This window comes from Nerophis lumbriciformis, linkage group LG27 (assembly GCF_033978685.3).
Source record: "Nerophis lumbriciformis linkage group LG27, RoL_Nlum_v2.1, whole genome shotgun sequence".
Lineage (NCBI taxonomy): Eukaryota > Metazoa > Chordata > Actinopteri > Syngnathiformes > Syngnathidae > Nerophis > Nerophis lumbriciformis.
This window is the reverse complement of record NC_084574.2, coordinates 27,912,501-27,924,895: the sequence shown is the minus strand read 5'-3', so window position 1 is coordinate 27,924,895 and position 12,395 is coordinate 27,912,501. Positions and strand designations below refer to the sequence as shown.

General features: G+C 42.3%; 1 protein-coding gene across 3 annotated transcripts in view; it reads right to left on the bottom strand.

Moving 5' to 3' along the window:
* Nucleotides 1-12,395, bottom strand: part of myh11a (myosin, heavy chain 11a, smooth muscle) — a 44,482-nt gene that overhangs the window by 1,697 nt on the left and 30,390 nt on the right. For all 3 annotated transcript variants that reach the window (XM_061988250.2, XM_061988251.2, XM_072916402.1), the window contains 19 exons: nt 9,594-9,800; nt 9,377-9,514; nt 9,168-9,291; nt 7,644-7,815; nt 7,215-7,427; nt 6,968-7,112; nt 6,658-6,864; nt 6,473-6,577; nt 6,240-6,392; nt 5,912-6,160; nt 5,617-5,829; nt 5,330-5,542; nt 5,082-5,243; nt 4,349-4,477; nt 4,193-4,281; nt 3,983-4,106; nt 3,704-3,912; nt 3,511-3,619; nt 3,255-3,427 (listed from right to left, as the gene is read on the bottom strand). In XM_061988250.2, coding sequence (XP_061844234.1) covers nt 3,255-3,427; nt 3,511-3,619; nt 3,704-3,912; nt 3,983-4,106; nt 4,193-4,281; nt 4,349-4,477; nt 5,082-5,243; nt 5,330-5,542; nt 5,617-5,829; nt 5,912-6,160; nt 6,240-6,392; nt 6,473-6,577; nt 6,658-6,864; nt 6,968-7,112; nt 7,215-7,427; nt 7,644-7,815; nt 9,168-9,291; nt 9,377-9,514; nt 9,594-9,800 — 3,134 coding nt within the window. The remainder of the gene's footprint in view (nt 1-3,254; nt 3,428-3,510; nt 3,620-3,703; nt 3,913-3,982; nt 4,107-4,192; nt 4,282-4,348; nt 4,478-5,081; nt 5,244-5,329; nt 5,543-5,616; nt 5,830-5,911; nt 6,161-6,239; nt 6,393-6,472; nt 6,578-6,657; nt 6,865-6,967; nt 7,113-7,214; nt 7,428-7,643; nt 7,816-9,167; nt 9,292-9,376; nt 9,515-9,593; nt 9,801-12,395) is intronic.

Here is a 12,395-nt window from a genome sequence, read left to right as displayed (position 1 = left end):
GATCTGATAGCTCAGTTACAGCTCATGTTATTCTATCCTGTGTTTTATGTTGCACGATTGCACCAAGTAAAATTCCTAGTTTGTGTACCCGTTCTCAAACAATGGCAATAAAAACTGTTCTGATTCTGAATAAATAGTCAAGTAAGCTATGATTACCATAATGATATTAAACTCATTTTCATTGAGGCTCAACATATTTATCAGGATTCTACTTCTTTCTACGTTGTAAACACTTTAAGTTTGAACAGTTTCTTTAACTGCATCATATTAGTACTTTGGATTCATCAAAGAAGTCTAACATTCCATAATCTGATTCCACACGTACGTCAACGGATTTATTAAAAGTTTGTCCGTTAAATGATCGAAATTAGGATTGCCATCCATTTAGTGTGTCTGTCTTCATGTACATGCAGAATATATGCTGATCATCAAGGAGATGCAAATACAATCATTTAGCACTTGCCATGTGATTTATCAAAGCTAAAATTGTTCTGTGGCTGCTGTTTTGTGTCGTTATTTAGCACGTTTGGAATGTTCGTGCAAAGTAACACACAATGGCTCAGTGGCCTAGTGGTTAGAGTGTCCGCCCTGAGATCGGTAGGTTGTGAGTTCAAATCCCGGCCGAGTCATACCAAAGACTATAAAAATGGGACCCATTACCTCCCTGCTTGGCACTCAGCATCAAGGGTTGGAATTGGGGGTTAAATCACCAAAAAATGATTCCCGGGCGCGGCCACCGCTGCTGCCCACTGCTCCCCTCACCTCCCAGGGGGTGATCAAGGGTGATGGGTCAAATGCAGAGAATAATCTCGCCACACCTAGTGTGTGTGTGTGACAATCATTGGTACTTTAACTTTAACTTTAAAAGAGATAATTGAGAGGAAGAATGTTCCGTTTGTGTGTGTCAACATATTTGAACTGTCATTAATACAAATATTCAACATGTCTATTCAGCAATATTTTATGGCTGGGTGACCTAACGGGCTCATTAAAGCAAATACCAATGATTTGTATTAGTGTCTGCTGGCGTTTTTATTTATTTAATAGTGGTTGTTCTTTCATTATATGAAAAAACTTCTTGCAATATGCATTTTTCTTGATCAAGACGCACCATCACAACACTGCAGCGCCTCCCAGAGCGTACAAAAAATTGCTTCTGTTGTCTAGACCGTGCTTCATTATATGGTAGCCTCGAAAAGGTGGTACATATATTTGTGTTGCAGGTCAACAATATAACACGCCACAAGTTTGATCATATGATGCCATACATGGAGAGGGAAATGAGTGTCTCCATGGTGACAGCAAGTATACGCGCACAAACCTCATTTAAATAGGGCAGTCTGCGCCACTTTTGTACTTATTATCAATTGTATACGCAGTCTTACTAGATCACACGCAACACACCCACTAATACACGCAACTGTATAGTGTGCACACGCTGTTTAGCACTTGTTATTGGGATTAACGACTTGAGCCACAACAGACAGAAGGAAGGAAAATAAAAAATAAACCCAAAATGAGATAAATTCAAAGGAAACTTAGCAACATTTGCATTCGATATTTACACTTGCCAACCTTGAGACCTCCGATTTCGGGGGGTGGGGGGCATGGTTAAGAGGGGAGGAGTATATTTACAGCTAGAATTCACCAAGTCAAGTATTTCATATATATATATATATATATATATCCTGAAAATATGCAAACAAAACTGTTTAGATAATTGATACTTCAAACTTGCATAAATAAATCTTAAGGAATATAACATAACTTGGCTTCTGAGAGCTTCAAAATGTAATGAATAAAATGCTAAAGTTGTTGATAAACAAGCAATTATTTTAATAATTAAATATGGTCATTTTAAATGAATTATTATAATTTAAAATTAATTATTTCAATTATGTTTATTTTAATGTATAATTCTATGGCTGGATGTAATAAGGAGTCAGAAAAAATACAATTAATTTTGATGTTTTTCGCAAAATATAGTAAAAATGTATTTTTTTTATTTTATTTTTATTAACAAATATATTTATTTTTAGGTAAGATAAACATAATAATACAATTTATCTCTAGTCTGGATGATTTAGTTCTTGTCACCCTGTTGTCCTCCCGTCTCTTCCCCAAGGATGGCTCCATGAGCTGGGCAAACGCCTGGAGATGCCCTACGTCAACAACACGGTCGGCGGCCCGTCGGTGCGCATGTCGTACATCGCCGCCCTCTACTTCACCCTCAGCAGCCTGACCAGCGTCGGCTTTGGCAACGTGTGTGCCAACACGGACGCCGAGAAGATCTTCTCCATCTGCAGCACGCTCATCGGCGGTATGCCGGACGCCTCGTATGGAATAACGTGATTGGGCAGGCACGCTGTTTATATCGTGGGAAAGCAGACGTGAAAAAAGGGTGTCCTCACTCAGGTCTGCACGGAGCTGGAGGGGTCGTGGCCTCCAGCTCCGGCTGAAAATTGGGAGATTTTCGGGAGAGGCGCTGAATTTCGGTATGCAGTACGGTTAGTGCAATTTTGCATTCATTGCCATTTATATAGTGTCCTACTATGTATTTAATTTATATTTTCATATACATTGTATCAATTTATCATTTGCTTTGTATTTAATTTATATTTTCGTACACATTGTATCCATTTATCATTTGTATGCTATCTTTGTTTCTGTATTGTTAAAATGCTCAAGAGGAAAATTTTACAGTAGAGTTGCAAGAAAGCATTGTAACACAGCACAATGTTGACAATGAAAACACGTGCCAAATGACATCTATACATTAAAATAATTCCCCCAAATAGAGTACCAATTGCCATGAATTTTAATTGTTTGAATCTTATAAGCCACAAGTGATTGTTTCCTGGGTGAAAACGAGTAATGAGTACTCAAAAAGAAAAACAATGAGCCACTCTGAAATCCAGTTGGATTGAACCATTTTGGAGTTTTTGCAAGGGTAGTGTCAGACAATCGTGACTTGATGAAAACAACCTTGTTAATGAAGTTTCATAGCAAAATGTGATTTATGTAGACATTTAGGATGTAGATGTCTATGACTAACATCCTTAAATACTGACTGTGGCATATTTGTGTTTTGGATCTTCTTAGATTGTGCAGTAAGACAATTGTGCATGTATTATTTACAGCTGCTTTATTATATTAGGAAAGCCTCGCCCTTATTTCATCAGGTCTGCCTATTAAAGAGATAATATTAATAATAAAAAGGTCTCCACCATTTGGTCCAGTTCCAAAGTTCTTACCTTAGTTTGCTCTTGAGAGAGTTGACCTCGCGGCCCATGGCGTCGTTGGCCTCGGTGGCTTCATCCAGCTCGCGCTGCAGCTTCCTGCGGGCGGCCGTGGCTCGCTGAGACTCTTCCTCCGACTCCTCCAGCTGCCTCTTCAGCTGCTTCATGCGCGTGTTGGACTTCTCCCCCTGGAATGGATCGAGGGCGGAGTCAGGTCAAAGGGACTCCGCTTTTGCTTCTGCAAGTGGTTCTGAAGTTGCTTGAAGATGACCTGGTCTTTGTACTGTTCTGCCTGCTTCCTTTCATCCTCCACCTGCATCAGCAAGTCTTTCAGCTTCTTGTCCTTCTGGCGCACAGCCTTGGCGGTCGCCTGCTTTTCCCTGCAAAAAGACACAAGGTGGTCGGACAGAAACTTGGAGGAACTTAAAGAAGACTGAAGGGTCTGACGTTTCCTTGGCTCGAACCTGTTCTCCTGCTCCAACTGCTCCTCCAGCTGAGCCACTTTGGCCTCCAAAGCAGTGATGGACGACTTGAACTTGGACTTGACCTGGTTCTCCATCTCGCTCAGCTTGGCCTTCAGCTCCTTGTTCTGGCGCTCCATCTGCTGCCGGGCGCTCTCGTTCTTCTGGGAGGCAGAGCGCTCCATCTGCAGCTCGCTGTTGAGCTGATCCGCCTGTGGAGAGAAGGCACCTGTTAACAGATGGCTAGGTGAGGGTGCCATGGGACCTCGTTGCTACAGCAACCTGCTGTGTGCTCTTCCTCAGCCGGTCGTTGAGGATCTCCATGTTGCTCTGCTCTTCTTCCAGCTCTTCCTCCACTTGGGAGATCTTCGCTTCTAGACGACGCTTCTCATCTGCTAAGGCTGACCTTCAGACAAGAAGGGTAAAACATGTCCACATGATCACCGGCTGTATTTTTTTAATAAATAACACAGAAGAAGCAGCAGGACTGACTTCCCAGAAGAGTTGCTTGCCAACTCATCAGACAGCTCGTCTCTCTCAGCCTCTGCTTGCTTCCGCGCTCTCTCAGCAGCAGCCAGCTCCTGCAAACATGACATGAAACTTTCTACACACAGCTCAGTGCGGCTGCCAGTTACTAGCATCAATCACCTCTTGCAGCTGCATGAGCTCCGCCTCCAGGCCCTTTGCTTTCTTCTCGCTCTCCTTTGCCGTAGTCAGCACCTCCTCCCGTGCAGCACGAGCATCTTCGAGCTCCCTCTGGAAGTCTTTCATCTGGGCCTGGCAAAGGTTCAAAGGGCAATCGGTATTATCAACCTCGATTTCATTGAGGGCCACATCGCAGTTATGGCTGCCCTATGGATGTCCGTGCATGCACCTTGCCTGAGTGATTGGTGGACAATGAGGAAGTGTTGTGTAGTGCAGAGGAAAGAGAGAGACATGGTGTGCAGTTTGAGATACAGTACTGTAAATACTGTAAGATGTTGAAACTGATCACTGCTGTTCATGCATTACAGTCAGAATAAAGTAAAGAACCCAACATAATGCACCACATTCCATTGTCGGTAACAGTATTGTAACATTTCAAATAATAATTAGAAAGATGATAATGTTTTGTAACTCAGGCAGGAGACTACGGTCCATCCAGACCCACACCTCCCACAACAGTTTTTTCCCCCTCGGCCATCAGACTCATGAACAATAACAAGATGTGATAGCTCAGTTACAGCTCATTTTTATTTCTATTCTGTGTTATGTGTTTTATGTTGCACGATTGCACCAAGAAAAAATCCATAGTTTGTGAACCCGTTCTCAAACAATGGCAATAAAAACTATTCTGATTCTAACGCATAAATATTTAACCAAAGTAATAAGCAACTCTCACCTGGATTTTTCGGAGCTGCTTGATGGACTCATCTCGTCCTTTATTGGCCGTCTCAATCTGGCCCTCCAGGTCTTTCATGTCTGTCTCCAACTTCTTCTTGGCTGCTGCTGTGGACACCTTCTGCTTACGTTCGTCCTCCAGCTCGGTTTCCAACTCACGGACCTGCAACCAGCGCGTGCCGGCTCTTAGATTACTGATAATAATCGGCAAGACTTTCTGTAATGGATGATTGCGATGCTTTTCTTCACCTGCTTGACAAGCTGTCTCTTCTTTTCTTCTCCCATCTCATCGCGGCCTGTGAGATCCCGCTCAAACTGGGCCTTCAGAGCCTGCATGTTGACCTCTAGGCGCAGTTTGGCATCCTCAGCTGCCTGCAGCTCGTCCTCCAGTTCCTCCAACTGAGTCTTCATCTCCTCCACCTGGGCCTCCAGACCTCGTTTGGACTTCTCCAGCTCATGGACCTGCCGTAACATCAACAATTGTGGTGATGATGCATTCACTTGTCCTCTGAATCAAAACAGGATTTAGATCGCACATTTTTTCCAACGTCATCCTTTGAACTGATCAGATCCTCCATCTCCGTCCTCAGGGCCTTATTAGCTCTCTCCAGCTCTTCTCTGCCATCCTGAGCCTCCTCCATAGCCCTCGCAAGGGACAGAGCCTTGGTGTCCTTCTCTCTGGCCTCAGCCTCAGCTCGATCTCTCTCCTCCGCATATTTACTGGAGATACTCTTCTCCTCAGCCAGCATCTGGAGGACAAACGACCACAAGTAAAACCATGTTGGTGTCGCATCTAGCAGTGTTTAGGTAAACAATGGCAAGAAAAACAACCTGGTCGAATTTCTTCTGCTTCTTCTCAAGGTTTGAAACATTCTGCCTCTGGTTGTCAAGATCCACCAGTGTGTCCTCCAGCTCCTGTTGCAGGCGGTTTTTGGTCTTCTCCAATTTGTCATAGGCGGAGGCCTTCTCCTCAAACTGGGTGTTGGCTGCCTCCAAATCTCTCTGCAGGCGTTTCTTGCCTTCTTCCAGCAGCTCAATGTTTCCTGACATTTCTTCCATCTTTTTCTTGGAATCTGACAGCTTTGAAATTGTTGTTTGCAAATGAAAATGACACATTGGACACTACATGTTTTAAACACATTCCAAACCCATCATTAACCTGGATGTTGAGGGTGGACACGTGTCTCTCCACGTTCCTCTTGGCTTCCATCTCCTCCTCGAGCTGCTCCTGTAGGTTGTTCTTGTCATCCTCGGCCTGCCGCAGCTTTGTCGAGAACTGCAGCTTCTGGCGTGTCTCCTCAGCCAGCAGCTCCTATGGATGCCAAGCAGGTCAAAGGTCAGACCAAGAACTTCCTGTTTCTTGCCAATATATTTCATTTCCACAGCAGTAACCTGTGCATCCTGGAGTTGGGCGCTAAAGCTGGAAACGTCTTTATTCAGTTTAATGTTCTTGCCCTCAGCTTCATTCAGTAGGTTTGTCACACTCTCCAGTTCCACCTGTGGGAGGATGAAGGTATTAATACGATTTCCTAACTTCCTAATTGCACCACGATATCGTACTGAAGTAATCCAATTACAGTGATCTTGGAGCAGCGTTCTCCAAGTTCTGCCTTTTGCTTCTCGCTGTCAGTAAAACGGGACTGCAGATCCGTCACTTGACCCTCCAGTTTCTTCCTCTTGTGCTCACCATCTTGTTTGGCTTGAGTGAGCGAGCGCACTTCCATGGTTAATTCGGATGTGTCCTTCTCCAGAGCTTGTTTGGCTTTTTCCAAGTTGGACTTCACCTATTGGCAGGGGGAGGCTCTGGCTTAATCTCAAAATTGTTATCAATGAAATAAACCGGATGAAAATAAGGGAATGTCAATGTTTAAAATGTTGGAGTCTCACCCGTTTGGATTGTTCCAGCTGCTCTGTGAGCTCCTCAACAGCCTGGGTATTTTTCTGTCTCATTTCATGTATCAGAGCCTCATGGGTCCGGTTCTCCTCTTCTATGGCTCTCTTCAGTAGGTTGACCTCCTGCTCACGTTTGGCTCTGCAGAACACATGGAAAGATGAGACATTTGGCAGCTCACATCTCAAATCACTCGCAAATCGAGGTACCACTGTACTGTATATGGTTTCATGTGTGTGTGACCTGAGTTCCTGCTGGGTGGCAGTACTGTCCAGTGTATCCTCCAGTTCCGACTTAAGAGCCTCCAGCTCCTCTCCCAAGTCCCGTTTGATCTTTTCCGCCTTGTTCCTGGCTACTCTCTCTGAGTCGACGTCTTCCTGCAGGTCAGAGATGTGTCCCTCCAGCTCCCTGATTTTCTTCAGAGCATTGTTCTTTTGAGCCGTCTCATCTTCCAACCTAATGGAGGAAACCATAACTTTGTTACATTGTTAACTATGATGTTAATGCACAACTTAAACTAGTCAAAGTAACATTAGTAGGTTTTGAAATATCTTCAAAATTATTTTGAAGAGAGAAAATAACTTTTTTAATAGCGCTGTCATTGTTAGTTTATCTTTTGTTGTTAAATTATTTTAAATAATTGTAATGACGTTCAAATACTGAATAGTAAACCTTGCTAAGGCATTTTGAAGCTCCTCTTCTTTCTTTGCCAGCTGGGCTTTGAGGTCAGCGATTTGGGCCTGCAGGTCAGCTATCTGCTCTTGTAGATCATTTGACTCCGCCTCCAACTTACGCTTAACCTTATCCAGCTCCTGCCGCGTCTTTTCCTCTTTTTTCAGGCGGACTGAAAATGCAGCAGAAACAAAACAGTGTACAACTTTGTACAGCAAAGTATTTACTATGCAGCCTGTATATTTTGAATGTGTACACTATGGGCCTGAGATTACCAAAGGTTTGAATGTACGGTACTAAAACACATACAAACTTGATAGCAGACACAAAGCTGATCTACTAAACGTGTGCTAAGTGGATTATGTCTGTTAAGTGAGTAAAATAAGGTGTGCAATATATTTTGCGTTTCTGTCTTCATTAATATGTCAACGATATGCTGATCGTCAGAACGTCCACAATACTAGGAGGAGAAAATGCAAATATAACTATTTGGCACACGCAGCCTGATTTACTTAACTAGAAAGTGATTGCGGCACCTAAATTAGCGTCGTTATTTAGCATGTCTGAAAAGTATGTAACTGACAGTTACACACACGGCTGCAGGATCCGTGGCGCTGCTGCAAAGACAGACGATAGACGAGAATCCTCTGCCCTACGTGTTTGTGTCAACATATTTGTATTCATTAATAAATAATTATATATAAATATTAGACATGGCGTCTGTTCAGCAACATGCTTTTATAATTTCATACTGGGTGACTTAAGGGGCCGATTAAAACAAATTCAATTAATGCATTTTGGTGTCTTTGGGGTGGCGTTGCTCGGTTGGTAAGGCGGCCGTGCCTTCCGCCATCCTAGTCACTGCCGTTGTGTCCTTGGGCAAGATACTTTACCCACCTGCTCCCAGTGCCACCCACACTTGTTTAAATGTAACTCAGATCATGGGTTTCACCATGTAAAGCGCTTTGAGTCACTAGAGAAAACCGCTATATAAATATAATTAACTTCACGTCCTTCAGTGTTTTTTCAATAGCGTTTAGTTTTTGAAAGAGTATATACAGTATATTAACAAATCTCCTATATGAAAAAAACTGTAAGTATGCAGTTTTTGCATCTTGAGCACATAAATGCAGCCTCTCTCCCATCACTGCATCTGCAGCACTTAAAAAAAAAAAAAAAAATTAAAAAAGTGGTTTCAATGTAGATGCAATGCACGAGTCCAACTGCTTTCAAAATGCCCATAAAAAGTGGTACAAGCCTCCTCCATGTTTGAAAACATAGCAACATGTCACAGATAGGATTATGATAAGATGAATGGGCGGTAAATGATCAAATGTCTCCAGGGTGAAAGCCCTTTTCAGTACACGCAAAATCCTCAATTAAATATGGTGGTCTGCACTACTGTTCACGTTGCACATGCAGTGTTAGTAGATCACACGCAACACGCCCACTAATAGTATTAGATGGTATTTGGATTTTAGTAAATCAGACACTAAACGTCATATGTGAAAATCCAGTAAGTACCCTCCAGATCTGAGATCATAGACTCATGTTTATTTTTGAGCTTAGTGAGGTTCTTCGACTTCTCCTCCTCTTCAGCCAGATTAGCACTGAAGTCTGCAACCCTTTCCTCCATCAGCTTTCTCTCCTACATAATGAAAAATGAAATGTTACCCACCTCTTCTGTCCTTGGTATACTTAAATCATAATTTCAAGGTATGTTCCTCCTTCACCTTGAGCAGCTTGTTGTTCTGATCTTCCATCACAAGGATGTCATCTTCAAGCTTTTTGATCTTCCCCTCACAAGTGACCTTCTCCAAATGCAGCTTTTGCCGAGCATCTTCCTCCTCCTCTAAATGTTCTTCCAATTCCTACACAAGTGAAGTGAAAGTTATCTTTTTCTCGCACTTGGGATGAGTGATGGAACGTGTGGGGAAATTATTTATTTACCTGCATTTGCTGTTGCATCTTCTTTTTATCTACTAGCAGTGACTGAGAACGTTCTTCTTCTTCATCAAGTCTTGCCTCCATCTCATGGAGGATTTCCTCCAATTCCTGCTTCTTAGCTGCCAGACGTACCCGCATTTCCTCTGCTTCTGCATAAAGCTCTGTTTCAGCCTGAAGCTGCTCCTGCAGCGCGTTCCTCTCCTCCAAAATCTGAAGGGAATGGAAATATTAAATCTATCAGCCCTACAATGAACTGGACATCTTTCCAAAGTTAACCCCCTTATTAATGCCTTTTGTCAGCTGGGGTATGCGATATAGAAAAGATAAGATTAACATATATTAGGGCTGTCTTCAAACATTTTAATATTTGACGATTCTATTCAGAGGAGTCTGATTCAACTATCACCCCTTGCAGGCCCTCCATGCTCAGTGGGAGGGAGGCAAGTTAATACCTGCTGGAGCCCCTGTGTACAGCAGGATGTCCTGGGATGGTTAATTGGTTGCATTAATAAAGAAATCATAGTCACTTCAGCATTCCTCAGAGCGGTCGCTGCTTCCTGGTGTGACATCACGCCTATCTGTCATCGTATTTTGGCTGTTTTTGGCCCGCCGTCGACCCTGATGAAACTCGCCGGAAATTGGACATGGTCGAGACACACCAACTTGTCCTGGAGGTGTAGCTCTGCTCTTAAAAAAAGGTAGTGATCTGTCTGCAGGTTCATATATGGAAACTTTGTTACAACTTTTACTTCCTCTATTTAGTCAAGTTTGATGTCTTCTCGGTGATGCGACAAGAGTTTAGCCTTAGTTAATTAGTTCAGCCTTTTTTTTTAGGGGGAAAAAGTCGCAAAAGTGATTTTTGTTTTCAGTTTGTTGATTGTAGCAATTAATCTTGACTTTTTCATTGTTATTTAGAAACAATTTGAATTCAATATTATTTATTGAGTTTATTTAATAAATAATATTGTTGATTGGCAACACTAAATTGGCCCTAGTGTGTGAATGTGAGTGTGAATGTTGTCTGTCTATCTGTGTTGGCCCTGCGATGAGGTGGCGACTCCTCCAGGGTGTACCCTGCCTTCCGCCCGAATGCAGCTGAGATAGGCTCCAGCACCCCGCGCGACCCCAAAAAAATGGGACAAGCGGTAGAAAATGGATGGATGGATGAGTTTATTTAATTTTATATTTTAGAATCAAATGTTTGAAGTCTGTCAAAATATGTTAGTTTAAATGAAGATTTATTTCAGGCAAAAACATTTAAAATCTTCTGTTAGACTAAAAAACAACGTTAATAAAGTTATTCTTTGTTGTAAGTTGATTGAACTATCTTTCCTCCTTTTTTGTTGTCTTTAATGTTAATACGGATACAATGCTATGCAGAGGTGTACTTATAACAATTTAATAGACAAATGATACTATTTATAGTCGCGGCAGAGGGCGCAAAATGTTTTCTTCTTCATAGAGGGGTGTAACAGAAAATAATTAAGCACTCCTTTAATGTTAGACTGTATTTCTTTTATAAGTACCCTTAATTAACTGACACAGGCAATTACAGGGTCTGTTAGTCCGGGTGAGGAGTCAGTTAAGCTAGAACTAGCCAGCGCCAGGCTGGAAAATCCCTGCACACATAGCATTTCTCCTAGAATAATACACAACTCACATAATGTTTTTTCTGCAGTGACTGTGCCGGAGGTGGACATGCATTCTACTGAGGTGGCAAATTATGATGCGTTCAATGTATCGCAGCACCAAGCAAACAATCTGAAATTCCCGTCATATCAATTCCTAGATATGGTCGAAATTATTTAAAGCGCACTACGCATAATAAACGCAACATTATTAATATTGCTACTACGGATAATTTCAACAAAAACTCCTCAAAACAGTCCACTACCTATAATATGGGCTTTTTAAACATAAGATCATTGTCTCCCAAAACGTTATTACCGTAGTTAATTAGGTCATTAGAAACAACAATCTTAACGTCATTGGTCTCAGCGAAACCTGGCTCAAACCAGATGATTTTTTTGCGCTAAATGAGGTATCTCCTCCTAACTATACGAACGCGCATATTGCCCTTCCCTTAAAAGGGGTGGGGGGGTCGCACTAATATACAATGAAATCTTTAACCTTACCCCTAACCTAAATAATAAATATAAATCATTTGAGGTGCTTACTATGAGGTCTGTCGCACCGCTGCCTCTCTACCTGGCTGTTATGTACCGCCCCCCAGGGCCCTATTATCAGTGAATTCTCAGAGTTTGTCGCTGATCTAGTGACGCACGACGACAATACAATCATAATGGGGGACTTTAATATCCATATGAATACCCCATCGGACCCTCCGTGCGTGGCGCTCCAGACTATAATTGATAGCTGCGGTCTTACACAAATAATAAATTAACCCACACATCGCAACGGTAATACGATAGATCTAATGCTTGTCAGGGGGGTCACCACCTCCAAAGTTATGATACTCCCATATACTAAAGTAATGTACGATCATTACTTTATAAAATTCGAAGTTCTGACTCATTGTCAACAAGCTAATAATAATAATAACTGCTTTAGCAGCTGCAACATTAATGCTGCCACAACGATGACTCTTGCTGGCCTACTGCTTTCGGTAATGGAACCATTCCCAAATTATGTGGGCTCTATTGATAACGTCACTAACAACTTTAACGACGCCCTGCGCGAAACCATTGATAGTATAGCACCGCTAAAGCTAAAAAAGGCCCCTAAAAAAGGCGTACCTCATGGTTTTCAGAAGAAACTAGAGCTCATAAATTATCATGTAGAAAG